The sequence below is a fragment of the Pongo pygmaeus genome, chromosome 3, assembly GCF_028885625.2.
Source record: "Pongo pygmaeus isolate AG05252 chromosome 3, NHGRI_mPonPyg2-v2.0_pri, whole genome shotgun sequence".
In the NCBI taxonomy this organism is placed as follows: Eukaryota; Metazoa; Chordata; class Mammalia; order Primates; family Hominidae; genus Pongo; species Pongo pygmaeus.
Window position 1 is genome coordinate 82,355,371 of NC_072376.2, and position 25,736 is coordinate 82,381,106.

The window sequence follows — 25,736 nt, forward strand, 5'->3', positions numbered from 1 at the left end:
GCACTATTCATAGGTGACCTTCATGGTTGATAATCTCAGCTTAGAGCACTTAACCTGCAGATTGGAACAATACTGGATATATTTCCTCATATCAGAATGAGTTTCTTAAGGCTTTTGGAGGAGCAGAAATAGTGTAGCTCAGTACTTCTGTCTTTAAAAAGTCCTAGCAGTCCAAGACAAACCTCAGAAAATCCAGAAATTGGGAGATCCTGATTATTACAGAATGTATGTCAGGGATTATAGTAGGTTGGTACAAAAGTAGTTGCAGTTATTGCAACTGAAAGTAATATTCAGGAAACATGGAGAATCTTCAACAAATGATGAGAAAGAATGTTTAATCAAGAGAGTCATAAAGTTTATTTAATATATCCTAAAAGTGCATGGAAAAAAATTATCCAGTGTCTTGGTTATGTGAAAACCTATAGAGTATGGTGTTGAAACAAATATTTTCTTTGGAAACAGAACTGTGTTCAAATCTGAGTTCTATTACTAGAGAACTGTGCTACCTCGGGAAAATAACCTCTCTGAGTCTCAGTTTCCTCAATGTATGATGACAATGATATTTTGCATATGCTTAGGATCAATTCAGAAAGTGTGTGTAGAAAAGATAGCCGAGAATCTGATGTATGGCACTAAACATGTGCTAGATTCACGTATCTCTAAATACTTACAACCCCCCCCAGATAAATTATGGTTTTAGTATCATTACATTATATAAGAAAGATCATGTGGCCCTGGTGGGACTATTTACGCTGTAAAAACTGGGAGATGGAATAAATTGGGGCCCCCTTTTTCGGCAGAGATCTGTTTTATCACACACCACTGCCTAAAGGATAGAATTTGAGAATAGAGGCGTTGGTGAAAGCAAGGGGATTCTCCTGAACAATACTTTGAAATTAATGGTTTAGATTTTTTCAAGAATATTTTATAATTAAAATTTCAAAAAGAAAACGAATATATCAGTATGAAATGGTGACACATGCTTTGCAGAGAACTTAAATAGGGTAGTATGATAGAAGCGGCTGCCCTAGATTGAGTAATCTGGGAACATTCTTCTGTGGAGTGATACCTAAAATGAGATATAAATTATAAGAATCCACCAGCCCCTCACTAATTGGAGGCAGCGCATTCCAGGCGTAGGGAACGGCAGGTGAGAAGGCCTTAAAGAGCAATGCATTTAACATATTCAAAACTCAGAATGAAAGCTAGTGGGGTTGCAGCTTAGTGAATAAGGAGAAGAATGAGAAGTCATGAAGTGGAAGAATAAAGCAAAGGTCAGATCACTGAGGACTTTGTAAACCAGGTTTAAAAAAAAAAAAAAGAAGAGGAAAATAATTGAAATAGGACATAAGGGAAGAAGAAGAGAAGGAGGAGAAAAAGGAAGAAGAGCAAATGGAAAAAGGGAAGGAGAAAGGAGTGGAGAATAAGAAAGAAAGACAAGGTAGCAATTTTTTTGTTTTTTGTTTGTTTGTTTGTTTGTTGTTTTTTTTTGTATTTTTAGTAGAGACGGGGTTTCACCAGACAAGATACCAATTTTTTTGTTTTTTGTTTGTTTGTTTTTGGTTTTTTTATAGCAATTTTTTTGAAGAGTAGAATAAAATCCATTGCTGTCAGAAAGCATAACATCTTATCAAGGAGATAAACTTTTAATGTAACAAAATGGAAAAAGATTATCACCAGAATTCTAAGGGAGAACTAAGGCAGACTGGGCAATGTATTACTCCCCTTGACTGGGACATTCATAGGAGAGTCCCCTCACCATACCACGGGCTTTGCTAAATGTTTGGGAAGGAGGAGAAAGCCTGATATTGGCCAAACATTGTAGACTTCCTCCCTCATGACATCAATCATAGGCAAGTTACTAGAACCATAAAATTTTGTTTAAAATTGACTTGTTTAATGATGTGTTTTGTTTCTCCAAAAAGTTGTAGTACAAAAACTGGGTTAAGGCCAAACTGATTGCAGGCCCCAAACAAAGAAACAGATGCAGGAGTCATTAAAATGGCAAGGATGGAATTCACAAAGCAAAAGGCAAAATAAATATTATAGAGGTTTAGTACAGAAAGAAACCCTTTCAGGTCAAGGGACAAAAGAAATTACTTTCAGAGAAAGTGGATGTTGATTTACACCCAGGCCAGAGCAAGCTGTATTTGAGAGACACGTCTCCCATTGCATATCTGACTTGCCACACTTCGGGGAATCGCAGAAAGTTGATCATTTCTAGCCCAAACTTAACTGTGTGCTGGCCTCTCTCAACTACTCTGAAACTTATGAATTCATTCTTATAAAAGGAAGAGGTATATTCTTTTATTTTTCTTAACACCTTTATATCTAAGTCAACACTCCTGGAAATTATAGTCATAATTCACATGCACATACCTACAAATCTTAAATATAATAAAATAGACTCACCTCATCAAGCTAGAGTTACTAAGCTAGGACATACTGTCATAGTGGACCTGGGATGATTAGTATCCAATAATGTACAATATCAAATAGAAGGGATTACTTTAGTAAAGTCTCATGGTAGTTAACAGAAAACACCCAATGTAATGGAAGAGATTTAGTTGACAGCTTGCTGATTCTCTGTATTTACTGCTCAAGTTATAATTTTTTTGTTAATTGTCTTTATTATGGTTCTATGTCTTTCTCCTCTCTAGTTAGGCATCTGGGTGCTTTGAGATAGAACTACATAATTGAGAATCAAAAGACCTGAATTCTAGCCACAAGTCTGGTACCTTTTGAAAGTGTGAAAAAAAAACTGTAATTTCCATGAAGGTAAAAACTATTTGTATTAACCTTAGCACTAAGTTCTGAATGCCTAGCAAGGATATGGACTATAGAAGTTGTGCAACAACTATTTCTTGTATAAATAAACTAATTCATTAATGAATGAAGTCACTGAACCTTCCGTACTTCGGTTTTCTCGTTGAAGCATGAGGGTGATATATACATATCTTGCCTACCTTGATATATCATTAGAAGTCCCTGGGAAATTACAGCTCAAGTGGAAGAAAATTATTTTAAGAAGTGATAAAATTTAAATTCAATTGTCATGAGCCACAGAACATTGCTCTGCTTTACAATGGCACTCTGTTAAGCCTTGATTGATTTTTCAGGATAGTTGAAGGAAAAGAAAGCAGGGATAACATTTTGAAAGCACTAATTTATAAACCACTGTTGTTTACTTTTCATCATCTGTGTTATTGGAACAGAACAAAGATATAGATGGTACATAATTCAACAGTCATGTGTACTTGGCATTAGAATATGTTTTTGTACTTTTATTTGAATGGAGGGTTGTCTGGTGTTCTGGTAATTGAACTAAACCAAAATAATGAAGTTATAATGATGGTATCAGGTTCCGGATTTCCTCATCTTAGGTCCCTGCAACTTAATCCATACAGACTTCCATTGCTCTGGAATTATACCACCTTTTTTTCTTCCCTGAATGAAGAAACCATTTATTTAACAAAACTTAGTGGAATACCTATTTTGTGACTGACACAGGAATAGATAATGAGTATGTTCAACCTAGTTGAATGGGAGAAACAGACATATACAATATCCACACTACAACGTGATGAGAACTAGAGTCCCTTGCTACTTCCCCTCCTAGCTAGAGATAACTTTGCCTCCAATGACACAGGTTCTTGAAAGCTATCAGATAATAAAGCATAGCCTGTTCTTTTTCACTTCAACTGCTGGACAACTGGAGAGTTTCAATTGCTTTTCTTTAAATACTCAGGTAATGAAAAATAAAAACAAAAAGAACACAATGACGGAAGTCTTCGAATTGTCTCCAGAGTTGAGGAATATAGTTAGATAAACAATTCACCAACAGAATAATTTTTAAACTGACTGTGTTTTTCACTCTATAATCCAGTTGCTGACCTTTCCAGTGCTTGGTCTTGACAATTTTCTGGCTCAGTAGTGGGGTTAGCTGGCTAAGACCCTGCAGCCTGCAATAGAAAATAGTCTCTCAAGAGACTGAGAGCTTATGGTATATTTAATTTGACAATATTCAGAATAGACCAAAGTCATTAATTGTAAATATATATCATCATGCAATACACAACCTTCCTCCTAGTTCACTCATTCAGCAAATCTACTGCATTTTCCAGGCAACAATTGGTTACATTAACCACCTTTATGTTTAAGCTTTAGTTAAATCTGCCATTAACATCTAGGGTTTTCTAATTTTTTAGTTAATCTAAGAAGACCGCTATCACAAATCTCAGGAAAGTTACTTTTGCTAAAAGAAAAACTTTCAGCAAATTAAATTTAACAGAATTTAATCGAGTAAAGAATGATTTGCAAATCAGGCAGCCTGGAATAAAAATACATTCAGAGTGACTCCGGGGCCGCCACGTGGTCAAATAACATTTATGGACAGAAAAGGAAAACGGTGTACAGAAAATGGAAATGAATTACAGAAACAGTGAGTTGGTACGAGTTGCAGCTCTTCGATTGCCTTATTTGAACACATTTGAACAGTTAGCTGCTTGTGACTGGCTGTCACTCAGCTTCTTGTTAAAACAGTAGGTTACAGTTTGTTTAACATCATTAGGTTACAGTTCACTGGTATAAGAAATCTGTAGGTCAAACTTAAAATATGTATGGAGGCAGCTTTAGGCTAAATTTAATTCAATTTAATACTTTCTAATAGATATAAAGTCCTAGTGGTGGGTTTTCTTCTTTAGTAAAGAAAAATGTCTTTTTATTCTAACTAATGATTTATGTACTCAGATTTTTTGACTAGATAAATAACAAATAGTATAATTATTTTAGTATTAATGAGCCATGCAAGCTCTGTCTCATCCTACCAAAAAAGACAAATTTATTAAAAGGCAATAATTTTGTTTTCCTGCATAAGACTATCATGGGTTGCTCAAGATTAAGTTAGCTAAAAAGAACTCTATCCATAATAAAAATTAATTGATAATACATTGTCAAAACACTTGTGATCCTGAACTATCTATTAGAGGGGAGTCGATATTAACAACAAAAAACTACAAATAAACACAAAACTCCCATTATGAAGTAAATTTAAATAATAACAATGTGCAGAGAGTAATAGTTGTATTTTGAATATTAAAATAAATAACAAAAACATTTTTCAATAAAAACATGTATTCACAGCTATTTTTTAAAATGTAGGACATCATGCTTTATACTTATTAAATTATTTATTTCAAGCAACATGATCATATAGAAATACATTTCATAGACACATGGAAATTTAGCAATTTTTTAAGGATTGCATTCAGTAAGTAGAGGGAGATTAATTGATGTTTTCAAGGTCAAATCTAAAGGAAACTAGCCCACATTTACTTAGCCCAGCGTTGAGAAAGCAAAGAATTCTGCTAAGTAGGCTTTGAAGTTTTGCTTTTCAGACCTTTGACTTCTAACAATTCTGTATTTCGCCCTTGAAGTAAAAATAATCACCCAATTTATCCTTGGCTTTATTAAAGATATTAACTTTTATTCAGTTAGAGTACCCAGTTTTATTCAATTAGGGTATCCAGTTTAAGAATTATAAAAGAGTAGAATAGAATTATTCTAGGAGAATTATTCTAGGAGAGTTACTCATAACCAAACCAGAAGCCAGAAATGATCACAGGAAAACATTTCTCAGGGGATAATTTAATAACATTACTAAAAGTGTGGGAATCCATATACCACCTAAATGATTAGGAAAGAGGTTATTAGCTAAGCCATTGTCTGAAACCCACTGAATCACTGGTCCTTTTTGAACAATGATTGGTCCTTTTTTTCTAAAGATGAGTTTTAAAATTTAAGAGAAGCACCAAGCAGTAGAGCTGAGAGAGGAAAAGAACACAGATCTTGCATGGTTCAAATTTTTCTTTATAGGTCCAGGAGTAAGGTAAGATATCAAATCTTTGCTTTTATAATTTGAAGAACCAAAATCAGTGAACTCTGCAGGATAGACTATCAAGTTCACCCTAAATGCTTAATTAGGTCAATGATTTTAAGCAGGGAAAAAAGTTTCACATCTAGAAGACAAGAGAAATATACTTAAACAGGTTACACCATAAATCAATATCACAGTTTAGTTTTATAATCTATTGCCATAAATTACAAAAACATTGACTCAGTTGCTTAGTTCTAGTATATTATTCTGTTATTAGGCTACTAAGTGGAAATTATCTGGTATTGGACTGGTATTGTCAAATCTCTATTGAAGTACTTTTCAACATAGACGTTAAAATTGCTGCAATAATAAGTCCCTAGTTGGTTAGCCTTAGTCATGAACTCCCAAGGTCCGATGGGCCTGCTCCTCTCCTTGTAGAGCAGCACTAGGAGCAGATCATCTTGTTCTTTAATGCATTCAACCACATCATATGTCTCCAAATGAGTCTTTTGTTCAAGCTAAAATGACAAGCAATCAACTTTGGTTTTTATAAACAGCTTGTCTGAGAGAAAATAAAGAGTTATATCATAGAAATTTACAAATATAACTTTTTAAATTTTAAATTGCAAAATGTAAGTAAATACTATAGAATTCACCCAGCTATTCCTTTGATTGAACAATACTAATTATTTTGTCATGAATTTTAAGTAATGTCTTTATAAAGCTAAAGATCACAACTTATTTTCTAGATATATCATACGAAAATGAAAATTATAATTCTTCTTGGATTCCTGGGAGCCACATTGTCAGCCCCAGTAAGTGATTTTATGACACTACTAGTCCCATTGTGTTAAACCTTCAACAATCCCTTCTTTTTACTATTTCTGATTTTTTTTTCATTTTTACTTTTAGCTTATCCCACAGCGTCTTATGTCTGCCAGCAATAGCAATGAGGTTAGTTTAAATAATTAAAACAATCTCCTCCTTTTTTTAATGGAAATCAAGTGGGAAGAGATAGAAGTCATCATTTAATTTATACTGTGTTCCTCTCCACTTGCTTTTATGTATATCCAAGCACATTTCTAATGTTCATATTTGATTATATAACAGGTTACCTCTAAAATATTATTCTGCTTCCCTTGCTTGATTGTTAATTCTTCAAAGCCAAACACAATATTGTTTATCTCTTTTTGTTCTAATAACACCTAACACAGGTGTATATAGGTGTTTAAAAACATAAAATGACTAAACCACTGGAATGTGCTAACGTTGTGCAATCTCATACCCAACAGAGGAGAGGTTGTTAAATCCCAACCTTGTTTTAAATCTAACTTCTAATCACTGTAATTTAATGTAAGCCTAGTGAGAAAATGTTCCACTTCGAACAAGAAATTGAGCAACCAGCTATGACTTGTGCTATATTTGCAGTAAACATTGTTCCTACTCATTTTAGTGTGTAGTAATCTTGATTTCATATTATTTTTCTTTTTCTAGTTACTTCTTAATCTTAATAATGGTCAACTTTTGCCACTACAACTTCAGGTACCTCCATTTCAATAAGTACTTTATGGGGAATATTTTCCTATTGCTCATTTATGTTATTTTGTAAGAAAACAAAATGTTTCCTGATTCTATTTTGGAAATCTCAATTTTTAACGTTATGAATTTGTCTCATATGTTCTAGTGGCCATTTGTTTGAAGATTAAAGTAAAAACTGTAATTTGAACAACATTTATTTATTAAGAACTTGGTATATGCCAGGCACTAATTCTCACAATTATGAGATAGTTAAAAGTAATTATTTTACACAAAGTCATGCCCAGTTAACCAGTAAGAGCAGGCTGAGGGGTTTAGGGTTAAGGTAGGGGAAAATACAGAAGGTTTAAAACCAGTGTGGTATATGCAGATGTTGGGCTCTTTTATCAGCCTTATCCTGCCCCATATTTCTCATGGCCATCGGGAATTTAGCATTTGCTTCGTATTATTTGCTTGGTTCAAAATGAATCAAGATGCTGTCCTTTTTTATGTTGCAACATTGGAACTATAGAAATTGTTTGTATTTTGCCTCTTTCTTGCTCAGGACTTTTAAATTCTTTTTGGCACGAAGGGAACATGCTTTCTTTCCTTTGTGTCTTTTTAGGGCCCACTTAATTCATGGATTCCACCTTTCTCTGGAATTTTACAACAGCAGCAGCAGGCTCAAATTCCAGGACTCTCCCAATTCTCTTTATCAGCTCTAGACCAGTTTGCTGGATTGTTCCCAAATCAGATACCCTTCCCAGGACAGGCCAGTTTTGCCCAAGGAGCCCAGGCAGGCCAAGTTGACCCCTTACAGCTTCAAACACCGCCTCAGACACAACCAGGCCCCAATCACGTAAGTCAGGCCTCTTTCATTTTGTTCTGAGGAGAGAGAACTGCATGTTTAATCTGACAATGAATATGAATCAGCTTTGAAATAGGCAGGGGTTTTTGAACAATATTTTTTCTCATTATATGTTTCTACCATCACTGTAAGTAAGTTCTTTCTTATATTTTCTGATTTCTAAGACAAAAAACATTTAAATCAGCTACTCTAGGATACAGCAACAAGCCAAAAAAGTTAAAAACAAGTCTAGGATAAGATAGGAAAACTTCAATAAAAGGCAGTTTATGTCAGCACATGTAACAGATGACTTTTTGTCGTGGAAACTTGTTAACACAAATGATAAATTTATATGGCTAGCTCTATGAAAAGCAGCTCAGGGATTTTTAAATAACAAAGTCAAGCATACATTTTTATATAATTCTTTTTTTTGGCAGGTGATACCCTATGTATTCTCCTTCAAAATGCCTCAAGAGCAAGGACAGGTAAATGGATATAACAACACTGCCCATAGAGATGGCTACATACACTCTCCACAATGCTTTCTATTTCTACCTCTGACTCCTATAGCAAGGCTATAAAAACCTATATAATGATATCACTGTCTAGATAACATCACTGCTGGGCTAGTGTCAGTTTGTTGACGTTGGGCTCACTTAACAACTCCTTAAGGACAGGCAGCTAAGTAGAGTCTCCAAGACCCCTGAATTTCCAGGGCATTGCTATGTTGAGAGTAAAAGAGCTCAGTAAGCCCCAGGTCATGTCCTCTCTGCATCCAAAGTGCTGGAAGTTGAGAAAAACTCAAGAGAAATACCATGGGCTGACTTCATCCAACTTTAAATTTTGCTTCAGAAGGAGACGCACTAAGCTGATAATATATGATATGATGTAGAGATAAGAAACACTTGCCCATGTTATTTGGCTGTTATGAAATTCTGCTCAAAACATTTTAAGCTTCTTACACATTTCCAACTTGAATCCATATTACAATCAAATGATAATTTTTTCCATTAAATAGGATAATCTTTTAAAAAATGAATGCAAACTAGTATAATCATCATATTAATATGGAAAACCCTATAAATATCAGGATTATTAATTTTATAATATTCTGGGTTCAAAGAAACAGTATTATAAATAAATTATATTATTCATCGCAGAATATTGGCCTTTTCATAAAAAGTTACAGCATTTGGCTCTACTGTAATTATAACTAAATAACTTTGTCCCACATCCTCTTCCATTATAAAACAAAAGTTACTTCTAGACATTATCTCATTTTATGACACAAGCATCTAAAAAATTAGATGTATACCTAGAATTACTTCATCTTAAGAATCAAGAAACCTAGTCTTAATGAGATCAAATTCCCAATCCCATTGAAAGTAAATAGCTGAGTTGGAATACAATTCTCCACCCCTTCTGTCTCCTTCTTTAATCACGAAACCAGTAGCTCTCCACCCTGGCTTTACATTAGAATCTCTGGTGTTAAGTTTGAAAATTACAAATCTCTGAACCCTACCCCAGTGAATCAATACCCCATGAATAGATGTTAAGTTTGGTCATCTTCTAAAATGCTCAAATGTGGTTTTGATTCTTAGCCAGGATTAAGAATGCTTGCACAAAATATAATCCTTCTGAAACCCTAGTTGTTTTTTTTTTTTAACTCTCATGTCTAATACAATCTCTTACTTTATGCAAATAAACAAAACAGCATACAAAAATTACCATATGTACTAAGATTCTCATTTTCTATGAACACATACACAAATAAACAGACACAGACATATAAGTAGAAGGCAATAATATAAATGGAAGCCACATGGCAATGTAGGTGGTGACGTTTCAGATGATTTCATTTGTTACTTGTCTATGTCTTGATTTACCAAATATCCTAAAATATATATGGATTGTTTTAATAAAGTAGCAATTCTTAAATGCAATACATTCATAGAATTTCATTTATTATGGCAAAACGTCTAATACCACATTCTGCAGAATCATGATTCTCAAAAATACAGGGAAAGTGCTACATAGGCTATCTTTCACTTAGGTATTTGCAAAGTAATTTGTATATAAAGTTTCCAAGATGTCCTTTGAAAAAAAAAGCTCTTTTGCTTAGTTCAACCCACTATTTCCTAAATGTGTTTGACCAAGCAAGCTTAAAAAACAAGTCCAGTATTACCTGGGATACAAGTTGTTTCCAAAGTTTGGGAAGGGAGTCTTCATCTATTTGCTTTGTATTTAATCGTATAAAGCTGCTAGACATAAACCAGCTTTTAAATAAAATTGACATTAGAAGATAAAAAGTATGTCCTATGCTGATTTAATGGAATCTCTTGTATACTTCTCTTTTTACAAGTAGATGTTTCAATACTATCCAGTTTACATGCTCCTACCCTGGGAACAACCTCAGCAAACAGTTCCAAGGTCACCTCAACAAACAAGAGAGCAGCAGTATGAGGAGCAGGTACTGCAAATGTTTTATTTTAATCCTACTAGTTCCACTTGAAAATAGAGAAAATAAGGTATATTACCATAGAAAAAAAGTTTCTGAGTATATTTAATGCAAACACTCAACAGCATGAAACAGATAGGCATAAGAGGGTAGATACAGTGTTCTCTGCTATAAATCATTTGTGTAAACTTATTTGGTAATATTCCAGGGCTGGATTTTTAGCCAATGAAATCAGTAAGTGGACTTCAATAGAATCAAGGCCAAAAAGCTGAATAACCTCGAAAAGTGAAGTTTTCTCACATTTAAAATTTACTAGCATCCACCTTTCCACATATGTGTGTGTGGTTACTATTTAAAAATAGTAAATGGCAAAAATATTAGCTACCTTGATGAAAGATATACTTGGTCACTGGATTTTGAGATACAATTAGATACCATTATATTAAATTTTGTGAAACTGAAATAAATTTTTAGAATTCTAACATAAATTCAGGTGGCTCATATATAATTAACATCCTTCCTGTTAGAATGAAAATGTCTTTTTTTTAGTTTAATCATAACTCTAAAACCTGGCATTACAAATTAGAGAAAACTCAGAATTATGCTTTAAAAAACTGGAAGAATTAATTCTAATTGTCATGTTGCTTTAAAGGGAAAGAGAGAGTTTTATCCTAGAAATGATATGGTATTAAAAAGATTCTTGCTAATTTAACAATAATTAACTTTTAGTTACTGGAACATACAAATTTTTAAAGTGCTTTTAATTTATATAAAAAGATATGTAAGTTTAAGTAATCATTTACTGCAAACTTATGACAAGAATAATCACAGAAAATATAATACATTTTTTTAAAAATCTGACAGATACCATTCTACGCTCAATTTGGATACATTCCACAACTAGCAGAACCTGTAAGTAAATGCATATTTTTCATTAAAAAGTATTTTGAAACTACTTGCTTCATTGTCTACTAAATCTATCAATGCCCTTCAGCCAAAGATGACCAGGAGAGCACCTCTGAACAAAATTGTATGTATCCACTCAGTACAAGGAGGAGAACACACAAGTGGGGATTCTTGGGTGTCTTAATAGGAAAGTATTAGAATGACTTCTCACACGATTTGGGCTTCTTTTAGGTAATTTGGGGAAGATTGCAAAGAAGTGGTGGTTCACTCTGCAGTGGCTATTCTCAAAAGTAGGGTAGCTCTATGACTGTTTTAAAAGCTCATTCCTCTAAGGCAAGGATAGTGGAGGCAAGGTGAAAGCTTTAATGGGTAAAGAAGCATCAGTCGCTCATATTAGCCAAGATGTGAGAACACCTGGTATTTTCAAGACTTGTACGGTGACCTTACTTTAGAAAAAATTTTGAAGTTGTCTTGGTTTTTTCCACTCTTGTCTGATGTTGGTGTTCTGTAGAATTGTTTATGCTCAACAGGTAAGCACCTGGTCCTAGCAGAGAATGTTAGAAAGTAGCACTTCCAGAACAGAAGCAGAGGTGAGATGTCAAGCCAGTTCTCTAATAGCAAGAATTAAACTATTATTTCTGTTTTTAGCAAAATAATTTAAGAAGTTTGGGAGTGTTTTACTACTCTGGTACTCTGGGTGGCCAAAGAGCATATTTTCATAGGTCACTGATTTAGACTTTTTGAAATGTTTTGTGTTTTTAGGCTATACCAGGAGGACAGCAGCAACTAGCTTTTGATACCCAACTAGGCACAGATCCTGAAATTGCTGTGATGGTAAGATTCCTTACAACACTTTGCCTGCTACTGGAAATCAACAATTGACAACTTACTATACTAATGTTGATTTTAATATCAACTCTGTTGTAATTCCATCAATAATTTTTGCTTCTTCTTCTTCTTCTTCCAATATTTTGCCAGTGAAGATTCAGTTTACTCTTACTCAATTCATCAATATTTTTCAGTATGCTATGCCAGGTACTCTTTGATGTACCTTTATTTAAAAGCAGATATTAAGAGATAATTAATGTTTGCTGGTATATATTCATGGTCTTTTATGTAGCTTATAATCTAAAAAAACTAATAATAGCAACTTATTTTTTTAATATAATGCTTGTGTTGCATCTCAGTCCTGTTGCTTTACATTCTTCCCAATTGTGGCCTTCTTGAACTTATGACAACTTTGTTTTCATTCTCATTCTCTATAGTCAACAGGAGAAGAGATACCATATTTACAAAAAGAAGTGATCAACTTTAGACATGACAGTGCAGGAGTTTTCATGCCCTCAACTTCACCAAAACCCAGCACAACCAATGTTTTCACTTCTGCTATAGACCGAACTCTTACCCCAGAGCTCCCAGAAGAGAAGGTAGAGTCAGGAAAACTTCACTTTATGTAAAAAATTGTCTAATGAAAAAATACAGTGATAAAATTAATGCTTCCATTTATAGGACTTAGTCGTGAAATTAAGAAGATAACTAATGAAAAATATGTAGTCTTAACTCTGAATAAGGTGGCCAAAAGTTGTTTTTGATAATCAATTAATCAGAATATAATTTAATTTCAATTTAATAAGAGCTTCCTATGAATGTCCTTTTCTCACTAGGCCAAGACTGATAGCCTAAGGGAACCGTAAGAAGTTGCCCTGATCATTCAGAGATTTTGGTAGGTATTTGCCAAAGTCAAGCATTAGGTGCCACGACAATTTCTACATAAGAAGACAAAACAAAAAAGTTGGCGGAGGAGCTAATGGAGTTCTTACCAAAGTAGTTATAAAAACAAGTTAGCTATATATACCTGTAAAATTAATAATAATTATAGACTTCAACAATTTTTAAAAACAAAATTAAATTTTGAGAATCATGTCTGCCTATACTATAAGTTTGGTATACTCTCTGAAAACACAAATAGTAGATATGCTATGTCCATTATAAAAGACATTCTATAGACACTCTATACAGAATCAATTCTCCCAAATCATCATTTCAGTTTGCAAGCTAAACATTGTAATAATTCGAATATATCTGTATTAGTTTGAAATAAAATAAAAATCTCAAAATGATAAAGAAATTGTACAATGAAAAGAAAATTTCAAATTCCATGACTTTTATATCAGACATAATCTTGAACTAATTACCTGTTTTAATCAGCTTGGTTGGCTATGAGGCTACAACAGGAGTTTGATAGAAGGGCAGTCTGGGAACAGCACCAAAAAGTAAAAACATACACTGAAAAGCAAACAATTTAACTTGAAGGGCAAACTAAAAGACAAAGTTTTTGAAATCTCTTCCCTGCTGCCTTTGAGCCTCTTTTGATCTCTCCTTCCATAAAAATGAGCACTCAGCATTCTTCAGATGAAAAAAGTTTATAAAAACATAACTGAGTGAATAGTAATAATACCTCTTTAGGAAAGCCTCCTCACTAATGTACTACATTGTACAAGGCAAATCAAGTTATTCAGTAAGAAATACTAAAGAGATTTCAGTATTTTATGATCTTTTTTGTGTATGTATGAATGCCAGTGAAAGAACAGCTTTCTATTTCTTTAATAAGCAATTTGTAAGATATCTAGGATGTTTTATGCAAATAAGTCCAATGATATTAAAATGCTTTTCTATTATATTTTTCAGGGAAAAAGATGTGGCCATGCCTTGGATATAATTTTAGGCTATTAGCTTCCTCAATGCTAGTATCAGTTCTCTGGAATACATGAAATATCTTGACTCTTCTCCTAAATTTGTTTTTACTTATAAATGTTATTAAACTCTTTAAATATGTCATAGAAAATAATACAATCATGTAATGAGTCTTGTCTTACAAAATTATATGTCTTTTCAAATATCCTATCATTGTATAATATGGAATATAATAACACTGAGAATGAAGCTAGTATCATTCAATCAATTGGATAATTGCATTAGTAAATGATGCCTCTGGAAAATGGCAGTACCCATGAAGATATGTATATTGTCATTGGTTGTATGATGAGTCTTGTGATTGGAACTGATGAAGTAAAATAAGTACCTAGATTTGACATGTCATCTCTTCATTTCCCTAAGGTCCATTTAGTCAGTTTCCTCCTGAGACATTCTCATGACAATCAAAATTATTTGGTGGCAGATATCATAAAGTGCTTATTCCTAATATGACACAGTTACATAAAGAGGTGTCTGTCCTTACTCAAAAGGATAGGAAAGTGTATGCTTGTTTGGGGGAGGCAGCATCCTGTAGAGAATAAGTTAGAGATTTTGGGTTTCATCAGATCTGGCTTTCAATCTAGAATAATTTCTCTAAAATCAGCTTTGCTTACATTTGGTAATTCTCAAAACTTTCCCTACCAGCTATTCTCCACTGGATGTTTCCTATCTAAATAAAACAGCATTAGTTCAAGAATAAAATATAGACTAACACAGGAACAGAAAACCAAACACCACCTGTTCTCACTCACAAGTAGGAGTTGAATAATGAGAACACGTGGACACAGGGAGGGGAACATCACACACAGGGGCCTGTTGGGGGTGGGAAGCAAGGAGAGGGGAGAGCATTAGGACAAATGCCTAATGCATGTGGGGCTTAAAACTTAGATGACAGGTTGATAGCTGCAGTAAACCACCATGGCACATGTATACCTATGCAACAAACCTGCATGCTCTGCACATGTATCACAGAACTTAAAGTAAAATTTTTAAAAAAGAATGAAGTATAGAATCCATGCATGACTTTAACTCCTCCATTACATCTATATTCAATCTATCAGCATAGCCTAATAGAGTAATACTTTCAAATGAAGACATTTTAAGTGTGTAGTGTGAAAAATGTATGTATTTTGTAACCATCACCCCATCAAAATACAGAACATCTCCAACACCCCATAAACTTCTTTCATACTCTTCTCCAATCAATCTAGTCTCCCCACTCTCATGCCAAGCAACTATTTTCATATTTCAATCAACATATATTAATTTAGCCTATTCTGGGTTTTTATATAAATTAAATCATATATGATATATTCTTTCGTGTCTGGCTTCCTTTCCTCAACATAGTGCTTTTGTGATTCATTCATGTTATTGCTTAAGTGTTATATCACATTGCATTAATATATGTCATTTTCTTTATCCATTCTCCTATTGTTGAACATTTGAGTTGTTTCCAATTATTGGATAACAGAAATAAAGCTGCAATGAACATTCTTGTACACTTTTTTGTAAACACATGTTTTCATATCTCTTAAGTAAATACCAAGACATAGGTCTAACTCAAAGGATATGTATACGTTACAAGAGACTGCTAAATAGTTTCTAATGTGGCTGTTCCATTTTATACCCTTATTAGGAGTGAATAAGAGTTCCAGTTCCTCTCATTTCTGGCCCACAATTATTATAGAATTGTCTTTTCTTAAAATTGTTTGTATAAATTCCTCTTTTGTCACACATCCCTTAAATGTTAACCTTCATACAGGTTGACCTCAGTCCTCTTTTCTTCTCTCTCTCAAAAAATCACTGCATCGATTTTTTTTAAATTGCTACATGAACATTTCCATTTTGACTTTAATATGATTTACAAAAAGGTACTGGCTCCTAAATCTGTATCTCAGCATATTTATAGTCTCACCTATTAAATAGTTCTGGATTCCGTGTTTTATTTTAAAATGTTCAAAGAGGCATCTCATGGTTTTAATTTGCATTATCCTGATGACTAATTGTGTTATATTTGTTTCTACGCTTATCAGTCATTAGTATAACATGTTTTTTGAAGTGTACTACTTCTACATATAACTTTTAAATAATTTTTAAAAGAAAAAATATATTTACTTACATATTTACCAATTTCAGTGCTCTTCCTTCCTATATGTCTGAGATTTCATCCACTATAATATCCCTTTTATATCAAGAAATGTCTCCAAAATTTATTTAGTTTGCATCTGATGGCTATAAATTCCCCCATTTTTTATTTATCAAAAAATGCCTTTATTATGTCCACATTTTATAGATTTTTTTAATATAAAATTCTAAGTTGACTGACTTTTTTTCTTTCCACACTTGAAAATTGTTCTAACATTATCTTCCGGCTTCTAATGTTTTCGATAAAAAGTCACCTGCCATTCATATTGATATTCCCCTGTGTGCAGTGTATCTTTTTCTAGAGCTGTATCTATGACTTTCTCTGTCTCTTTGGTGTTCAGCAGTTTGACTCTAGGAGAGTTAAGTGTGGCTAATTTTGTAGGAATCATATTAGGTGTGCACTTTGCTTTCTGAATCTGCATATTGGTTTTGATAAAAATTGGAAAAGTTTCATCAGTACTTCTTTGACTATTTTTCTGCTTCATTTTTTTCTCTTCTCTCCTTCTTACAACTCCAATTGCATGTGTATTGGATTAATTGACACTATTTCTTAGGTCATTGAGCCTTTGTTGATTTATATTTTCTGAGCACTTCAGTTTGAAAATTTCCATTTACCTTCAACTTCACAGATCCTTTCTTCTATTAGAGCCAATCTGCTTCTGCTACTGATATCATCTAATAAATACATCCAGTTTTTTAAAATTTTAAGTTTAGGATTTTTATTTAATTTTTAACAGTTTTCTTATAGCTCCAGAAATTTTCTAACTCATCACTCGATATACTCAGCATATTCCTATCAATCTTTTAGCATGTTTGTTCTAGTTGAAGTGTATTTTTTTACTATTATTATACTTTGAGTTCTAGGGTACATGTGCACAATGTGCAGGTTTGATACATAGGTACACATGTGCCACGCTGGTTTGCTGCACCCATCAACTCATCATTTACATTAGGTACTCCTCCTAATGCTATCCTTCCCACAGCCCCCTACCCCCCGACAGGCCCCAATGTGTGATGTTCCCCACCCTGTGTCCAAGTGATCTCATTGTTCAATTCCCACCTATGAGAGAGAACATGCAGTGTTTGGTTTTCTCTTCTTGTAATAGTTTGCTGAGAAAGATGGTTTCCAGCTTCATCTATGTCTCTACAAAGGACATGAACTCATCATTTTTTATGGCTGTATAGTATTCCATGGTGTATATGTGCCACATTTTCTTAATCTAGTCTATCATTCATGGACATTTGGGTTGGTTCCAAGTCTTTGCTATTGTGAATAGTGTCAAATAAACATACATGTGCATGTGTCTTTATAGTAGCATGATTTACAGTCCTTTGGCTATATACCCAGTAATGGGATTGCTGGGTCAAATGGTAAGTCTAGTTCTAGATCCTTGAGGAATCGCCACACTGTCTTACACAATGGTTGAACCAATTTACACTCTCACCAACAGTGTAAAAGCATTCCTATTTCTCCACATCCTCTCCAGCATCTGTTGTTTCCTGACTTTTTAATCATAGCCATTCTAACTAGTGTGAGATGGTATCTCATTACGGTTTTGATTTGCATTTCTCTGATGATCAGTGATGATCAGCATTTTTTCGTGTGTCTGTTGGCTGCATAGGTGTCTTCTTTTGGGAAGTGTCTATTTACATCCTTTGCCCACTTTTTGATGGGGTTGTTTGTGTTTTTCTTGTAAATTTGTTTGAGTTCTTTGTAGATTCTGGATATTAGCGCTTTATAGGATGGGTAGATTGCAAAAATTATCTCCCATTCTGTAAGTTGCCTGTTCACTCTGATGGTAGTTTCTTTTGCTGTGCAGAAGCTCTTTAGTTTAATTAGATCTCATTTGTCAATTTTGGCTTTTGTTGCCATTGCTTTTGATGTTTTAGTCATGAAGTCCTTGCCCATGCCTATGTCCTGAATGGTATTGCCTAGGTTTTCTTCTAGGGTTCTTATGGTTTTAGGTCTAACATTTAAGTCTTTAATCCATCTTGAATTAATTTTTGTATAAGGTGTAAGGGAGGGATCCAGTTTCAGCTTTCTACATATGGCTAGCTAGTTTTCCCAGCATGATTTATTAAATAGGGAATCCTTTCCCCATTTCTTGTTTTTGACAGGTTTGTCAAAGATCAGATGGTTGTAGATGTGTGGCATTATTTCTGAGGCCTCTGTTCTGTTCCATTGGTCTATATATCTGCTTTGGTACCAGTACCATGTTGCTTTGGTTACTGTAGCCTTGTAGTCTAGTTTGAAGTCAGGTAGTGAGACCTCCAGCTTTGTTCTTTTGCTTAGGATTGTCTTGGCAATGCAGGCTCTTTTTTGGTTCCATATGAACTTTAAAGTAGTTTTTTCCAATTCTGTGAAGAAAGTCATTGGTAGCTTGATGAGGATGGCATTGAATCTATAAATTAGTTTGGGCAGTATGGCCATTTTCACGATATTGATTCTTCCTACCCATGAGCATGGAGTATTCTTCCATTTGTTTGTGTCTTCTTTTATTTTGTTGAGCAGTGGTTTGTAGTTCTCCTTGAAGAGTTCCTTCACATCCCTTGTAAGTTGGATTCCTAGGTATTTTATTCTACTTGTAGCAATTATGAATGGGCGTTCACTCATGATTTGGCTCTCTGTTTGTCTGTTAATGGTGTATAGGAATGCTTGTGATTTTTGTACATTGATTTTATATCTTGAGACTTTGCTGAAATTGCTTATCAGCTTAAGGAGATTTGGGGCTGAGATGATGGAGTTTTCTAAATATAAAATCATGTCATCTGCAAACAGGGACAATTTGACTTCCTCATTTCCTAATTGAATACCCTTTATGTCTTTCTCTTGCCTGATTGCCCTGGCCAAAACTTCCAACACTATGTTGAATAGGAGTGGTGAGAGAGGGCATCCTTTCCTTTTGCCGATTTTCAAAGGGAATGCTTCCAGTTTTTACCCATTCAGTACGATATTTGCTGTGACTTTGTCATAAATAGCTCTTGTTATTTTGAGATACATCCCATCAATACCTAATTTATTGAGAGTTTTTAGCATGAAGGGATGTTGAATTTTGTTAAAGGCCTTTTCTGCATCTATTGAGATAATCATTTGGTTTTTGTCATTGGTTCTGTTTATATGCCAGATTATGTTTATTGATTTGCATATGTTGAACCAGCCTTGCATCCCAGGGATGAAGCCCACTTGATCGTGGTGGATAAACTTTTTGATGTGCTGCTGGATTTGGTTTGCCACTATTTTACTGAGGTTCTTTGCATCGATGTTCATCAGGGATATTGGTCTAAAATTCTCTTTTTTTATTGTGTCCCTGCCAGGCTTTGGTATCAGGATGATGCTGGCCTCATAAAATGGTTAGAGAGGATTCCCACTTTTTCTATTGATTGGAAGGAATGGTACCAGCTTCTGTTTGTACCTCTGGTAGAATTCAGTTGTGAATCCGTCTGGTCCTGGACTTTTTTTCGTTGGTAGGCTATTAATTACTGCCTCAATTTCAGAGCCTGTTATTGGTCTATTCAGAGATTCAACTTCTTCCTGGTTTAGTCTTGGGAGGGTGTATGTGTCAAGGAATTTATCCATTTCTTCTAGGTTTTCTAGTTTATTTGCATAGAGGTGTTTATAGTATTCTGTGATGGTAGTTTGTATTTCTGTGAGATCGGTGGTGATATCCCATTTATCATTTTTTATTGCGTCTATTTGATTCTTCTCTCTTTTCTTCTTTGTTAGTCTTGCTAGCAGTTTATCAATTTTGTTGATCTTTTCAAAAAACCAGCTCCTGGATTCATTAATTTTTTGAAGAGTTTGTGTCTCTATCTCTTTCAGTTCTGCTCTGATCTTAGTTATTTCTTGCCTTCTGCTAGCTTTTGAATTTGTTTGCTCTTGCTTCTCTACTTCCTTTAATTGTGATGTTAGGGTCCTGATTTTAGATCTTTCCTGCTTTCTCTTGTGGGCATTTAGTGCTATAAATTTCCCTCTACACACTGCTTTAAATGTGTCCCAGAGATTCTGGTACGTTGCATCTTTGTTCTCATTGGTTTCAAAGAACATCCTTATTTCTGCCTTCATTTCATTATTTACCCAGCAGTCATTCAGGAGCAAGTTGTTTAGTTTCCACGTAGTTGTGTGGTTTTGAGTGAGTTTCTTAATCCTGAGTTCTAATTTGATTGCACTGTGGTCTGAGAGACAGTTTGTTATAATTTCTGTTCTTTTACATTTGCTGAGGAGTACTTTACTTCCAATTATGTGGTGAATTTTAGAATAAGTGCGATGTGGTGCTGAGAAGAATGTATATTCTGTTGATTTGGGGTAGAGAGTTCTGTAGATGTCTATTAGGTCTGCTTGGTGCAGAGCTGAGTTGAGGTCCCAGATATCCTTGTTAATTTTATGTCTCATTGATCTGTCTAATATTGACAGCGGGGTGTTAAAGTTTCCCATTATTATTGTGTGGGAGTCTAAGTCTCTTTGTAGGTCTCTAACGAATCGGGATGCTCCTGTATTGGGTGCATATATATTTAGGATAGTTAGCTCTTCTTATTGAATTGATCCCTTTATCATTATATAATGGCCTTCTTTGTCTCTTTTGATCTTTGTTGGTTTAAAGTCTGTTTTATCAGAGACTAGGATTGCAACTCCTGCTTTTCTTTGCTTTCCATTTGCTTAGTAGATCTTCCTCCATCCCTTTATTTTGAGCCTATGTGTGTCTCTGCATGTGAGATGAGTCTCCTGAATACAGCACACTGACGGGTCTTGACTCTTTGTCCAATTTGCCAGTCTGTGTCTTTTAATTGGGGCATTTAGCCCGTTTACATTTAAGGTTAATATTTTTATGTGTTAATTTGATCCTGTCATTATGATGTTAGCTGGTTATTCTGCCCTTTAATTGATGCAGTTTCTTCATAGCATCAATGGTCTTTACAATTGGGCATGTTTTTACACTGGCTGGTACTGCTTGTTTCTTTCCATGTTTAGTGCTTCCTTCAGGAGCTCTTGTAAAGCAGGCCTGGTGGTGACAAAATCCCTCAGCATTTGCTTGTCTGTAAAGAATTTTATTTCTCCTTCACTTATGAAGCTTAGTTTGGCTGGATACGAAATTCTGGGTTGAAAATTGTTTTCTTTAAGAATGTTGAATATTGGCCCCCACTCTCTTCTGGCTTGTAGTGTTTCTGCTGAGAGACCTGCTGTTGGTCTGAGGGGCTTCCCTTTGTGGGTAACTTGACCTTTCTCTCTGGCTGCCCTTAACACTTTTTCCTTCATTTCAACCTTGGTGAATCTGACAATTATGTCTTGGGGTTGCTCTTCTCTAGGAATATCTTTGAGGTGTTCTCTGTATTTCCTGAATTTGAATGTTGGCCTGCCTTTCTAGGTTGGGGAAGTTCTTCTCGATAATACCTTGAAGGGTGTTTTCCAACTTGGTTCCATTCTCCCCATCACTTTCAGGTACAGCAATCAGACATAGATTTGGTCTTTTCACATAGTCCCATATTTCTTGGAGGCTGTATTCATTTATTTTTACTTTTCTTCTCTAACCTTGTCTTCTCACTTTTTTTCATTCATTTGATCTTCAATCACTGATACCCTTTCTTCCACTTGATCAAATCAGCTATTGAAGCTTGTGCGTGCATCATGAAGTTCTTGTGCCATGGTTTTCAGCTCCATCAGGTCATTTAAGGTCTTGTCTACACTGTTTATTCTAGTTAGCCATTCGTCTAATCTTTTTTCAAGGTTTTTAGCTTCTTTGCAATGGGTTCAAACATCCTCCTTTAGCTCAGAGAAGTTTGTTATTACCAATCTTCTGAAGCCTACTCTGTCAACTTGTCAAAGTCATTCTCCATCCAGCTTTGTTTCGTTGCTGGCAAGGAGCTGCAATCCTTTGGAGGAGAAGAGGAACTCTGATTTTTAGAATTTTCACCTTTTCTGCTCTGGTTTCTCCCCATCTTTGTGGTTTTATCTACCTTTGGTCTTTGATGTTGGTGACCTACAGATGGGGTTTTGGTGTGGATGTCATTTTTGTTGATGCTGATGCTATTCCTTTACGTTTGTTAGTTTGCCTCCTAACAGTCAGGTCCCTCACCTGCAGGTCTGTTGGAGTTTGCTGTAAGTCCACTCCAGACCCTGTTTGCCTGGGTATCACCAGTGTAGGCTGCAGAACAGCAAATATTGCAGATCAGCAAATATTGCTGCCTGATGGTTTCTCTGGAAGCTTCATCCCGGAGAGGCAGCCACCTGTATGAGGTGTCTGTCAGCCTCTACTAGGAGGTGTCTCCCAGTTAGGCTACACAGGGGTCAGGGACCCACTTAAGGAGGCAGTCTGTCCGTTCTCAGAGCTCATATGCCATGCTGGGAGAAACACTGCTCTCTTCAGAGCTGTCAGACAGGGACCTTTAAGACTGCAGAAGTTGTCTGCTGCCTTTTGTTCAGCTATGCCCTGCCCACAGAGGTAGAGTATAGAGGCAGTAGGCCTTGTTGAGCTGCAGTGGGCTCCACCCAGTTCAAGCTTCCCGGTGCTTTGTTTACCTACTGAAGCCTCAGCAATGGCGGACACCCCTCTCCCAGCCAGACTGCAGCCTCACAGATCAATCTCAGACTGCTGTGCTAGCGGTGAGCTAGGCTCCGTGGGCATGGGACGAACTGAACCAGGCACAGGAGATAATCACCTTGTCTGCTGGTTGCTAAGACCTTGAGAAAAGCACAGTATTTGGGCAGGGAATGTCCCGTTTTTCCAGGTAGTCTGTTACAGCTTCCCTTCGCTAGGAAAAGGAAATCCCCAGGCCCCTTGCCCTTCCAGGTGAGGCAATGCCCCACCCTGCTTCAGCTCATGCTCTGTGGGCTGCACCCACTGTCCAACCAGTCCCAATGAGACGAATCAGGTACCTCAGTTGGAAATGCAGAAATCACCTATCTTTTGCATTGATCACACTGGGAGCTGCAAACTGGAACTCTTCCTATTCAGCCATCTTGGAACTGAAACCTAGTTGAAGTTTTTATCTGCTGATTTCAATATGTAGGTTGTCTATGAATCTATAGTGACTGATTTTGCTCTCAAGTATGGGTCACATTCACTTGCTTCTGTCATATATGTATGGTTTTTGTTTTGTTTTAGTTTTGCTTTGCGCTGTATGCTTGACTTTGTAAATGATAAGATAGAAACCCTGCGTTCTGTCATCTTCATCTGAAGAGTGTTGCAGTGCTCATATTGATTTTGTAAAGGTTTGTTTTTTGTTTTGTTTTGTATTATCTTTTAAAAAAGTATTTAAATATTTTTAAGTGGCACAAGAGCAGTTTTGTTACATCAATATATTTGTAGTGATAAGTCTGGATGTTTAGTGTAACTATCACCCAAATAAGGTACAATATGCCCCTTCAGTCAGTTCTCACCCTTCACCACCTCCCACAATCCCACTTTTCTGAGTATTATTCCGTACTCTATGTCCATGTGTACACATTATTTCGCTTTCACTAATAAGTTAGGACAAGTGGTATTTCATTTTCTGTTTCTGTATCCAACTGAATAACCCATAACCCATTTAGAAGTTTGATGGTATATCAAACCCAACCTATTCAAAACCCAACTTACTATTTATGCCTCTTAATATGCTCCTCACTTTTATTTAATCCTCAGCTGATGATCATCAATCACTCAGTTATCCAAGCAATCAATCTAAGACTCATCCTATCTTTTTCTTATGCCTTCTCTTCCACATCAAATGGTCATTTACTTTTTCCTTCTTGTAATGCCCTGGAATAAATCTCTTCCACTTCTTTTTCTTTTCCTTAGTTTAGTTTCTCATTCTCTCCTAAAGTGTTACAGTAGCCTCTTATTTAGAGTCTCTATCCCCAGTATTTTTCCACTTCAAGCTATCTTCCTCAATCACCCTATAATGGTCTTTAAAGTGGCTTTCAAAGTTTTAAAAACAAAACCCACAGTAAAAAAAAAATGCATTATATACCATAAATCAGTCTGCGTGCACACACACACACACACAAAACTGAGACAAGGGTTTAATAAAATAAGTTTTACCTTGTTTACATGAGGAACATACTGAAATTTTCGATTTTTTTCATTTATGTTCTAATCTAGTTTTTTACATGTCTTTCATTCTATTCTAATTTATACCTCTTAAATTCTAGTGACCCACAAAATTCGTTTCTCAACCGAAAGAGAAGGATTTAAATAGTGGCAGAATACTAACAATCTAGAAAATGAAATGAAATGCTCAGTGTATTATTCTTACTCATTTGAAAGTTTTAAATATTTTAAAATAAAATATTGAGGAAAATTATTTTACTGAAACATTTTCTTCCTCATTGGCTTATAAGCACCATTAGGGCAAAGATGATGCATTTTAAATCCTTAGGTGTTGGATACCTAGCATAATTATTGCCCTATAAGAGGTAATCAATAAATATTTGTTTTTCAAAGAATATGCATTGACTAGTTCCTAATATACTTGGAAAAACAAGAAAGAATTCTGTTTCGAAAGGAATAAGAAGATCAGAGGACTCTAATCTAGAAAAAGGAAGGCAAATTTGTATGAACAATTGAAAGTTGTTATAATGGCATTCACTGAACAACTACCAATACTTTCCATTACTATTGTTTATAATATAATTTTGCACCAATGGATAAAAATATGACTTAATATGAAAATATTTATCCCAGAATTTTGTATGAAAAGCCTTCTTTTTCAGTTACATAAAAAAAAAGTTACAATTTTCAGAAATTAAGCCTGATCCTTATCCATGTGCAAACATGTAGGCAAACCATGAGACTTAGTTTTTGTACCTTTGGTGTATAACTAAAGGCATTTTAAATATTTAGTTTAATATGTTGACTCCATAATATTAAATGTTGTGTTGTGAACATTGCAGATAGTAAATAATTGTCAGCTATATTGAAGGAATATTCCTCTCTTAGCCATGTTTTTATCTTCAAAGAAAATAAAAATTGCTAGTTTTTCAGGACAATCTGCCTTTACAGATTATTTTGAAAATGAATTTGAGTAACTGAGGAAGAGAATAAACAGTTTTCATTGAACAGTCTCTAGTTATTAGTTATGCTTGAAATGCCTTTTGTGGTTCATTTTCAAGGTGAAGCTATCAACTCTGGGTTTGTGGAAGGTTTGCATTATTTTTCTTCGGAAAAGTACTCTGATAGAAAAACCGAACAAAAATAAGCTATACATTTCTTATGTTGGTACGTCTTTCCTGTATAGAACTGGATTCTAGTGAGCACTTTTTC

The 25,736-nt window shown here is 34.9% G+C and overlaps 1 protein-coding gene across 6 annotated transcripts; it reads left to right on the forward strand.

The window, feature by feature from the left end:
• Nucleotides 1-1,127: 1,127 nt before the first annotated feature.
• On the forward strand, nucleotides 1,128-15,066 carry ODAM (odontogenic, ameloblast associated). 6 transcript variants are annotated; one of them, XM_063663208.1, is made up of 12 exons: nucleotides 1,215-1,441; nucleotides 6,625-6,690; nucleotides 6,788-6,829; nucleotides 7,370-7,417; nucleotides 8,016-8,249; nucleotides 8,675-8,722; nucleotides 10,603-10,707; nucleotides 11,560-11,607; nucleotides 12,364-12,435; nucleotides 12,867-13,028; nucleotides 13,266-13,324; nucleotides 14,290-14,349. In XM_063663208.1, exons 2-11 carry the CDS (start codon nucleotides 6,640-6,642, stop codon nucleotides 13,293-13,295), a joined length of 840 nt encoding a protein of 279 aa, XP_063519278.1. In that variant the 5' UTR covers nucleotides 1,215-1,441; nucleotides 6,625-6,639; the 3' UTR covers nucleotides 13,296-13,324; nucleotides 14,290-14,349. The 6 variants fall into 6 exon arrangements, with proteins under 6 accessions (XP_063519293.1, XP_063519278.1, XP_063519294.1 ...); XM_063663202.1 differs by lacking the exon at nucleotides 1,215-1,441 and adding an exon at nucleotides 5,770-5,887 and having other exon boundaries at nucleotides 14,290-15,066; XM_063663223.1 differs by lacking the exons at nucleotides 1,215-1,441; nucleotides 6,788-6,829 and adding an exon at nucleotides 1,128-1,150.
• The last annotated feature ends 10,670 nt before the right edge of the window (nucleotides 15,067-25,736 follow it).

Bases quoted from the DNA above. Each gene is read 5' to 3' on its own strand.
- ODAM (XM_063663202.1), top strand. From the start codon at position 5,852: ATGGTTCAAATTTTTCTTTATAGGTCCAGGAGTAAG. The intron at 8,250-8,674 runs GTAAGTCAGGCC...TTTTTTTGGCAG, and splicing joins CACAACCAGGCCCCAATCAC to GTGATACCCTATGTATTCTC. The intron at 13,029-13,265 runs GTAGAGTCAGGA...TTTTCTCACTAG, and splicing joins CAGAGCTCCCAGAAGAGAAG to GCCAAGACTGATAGCCTAAG.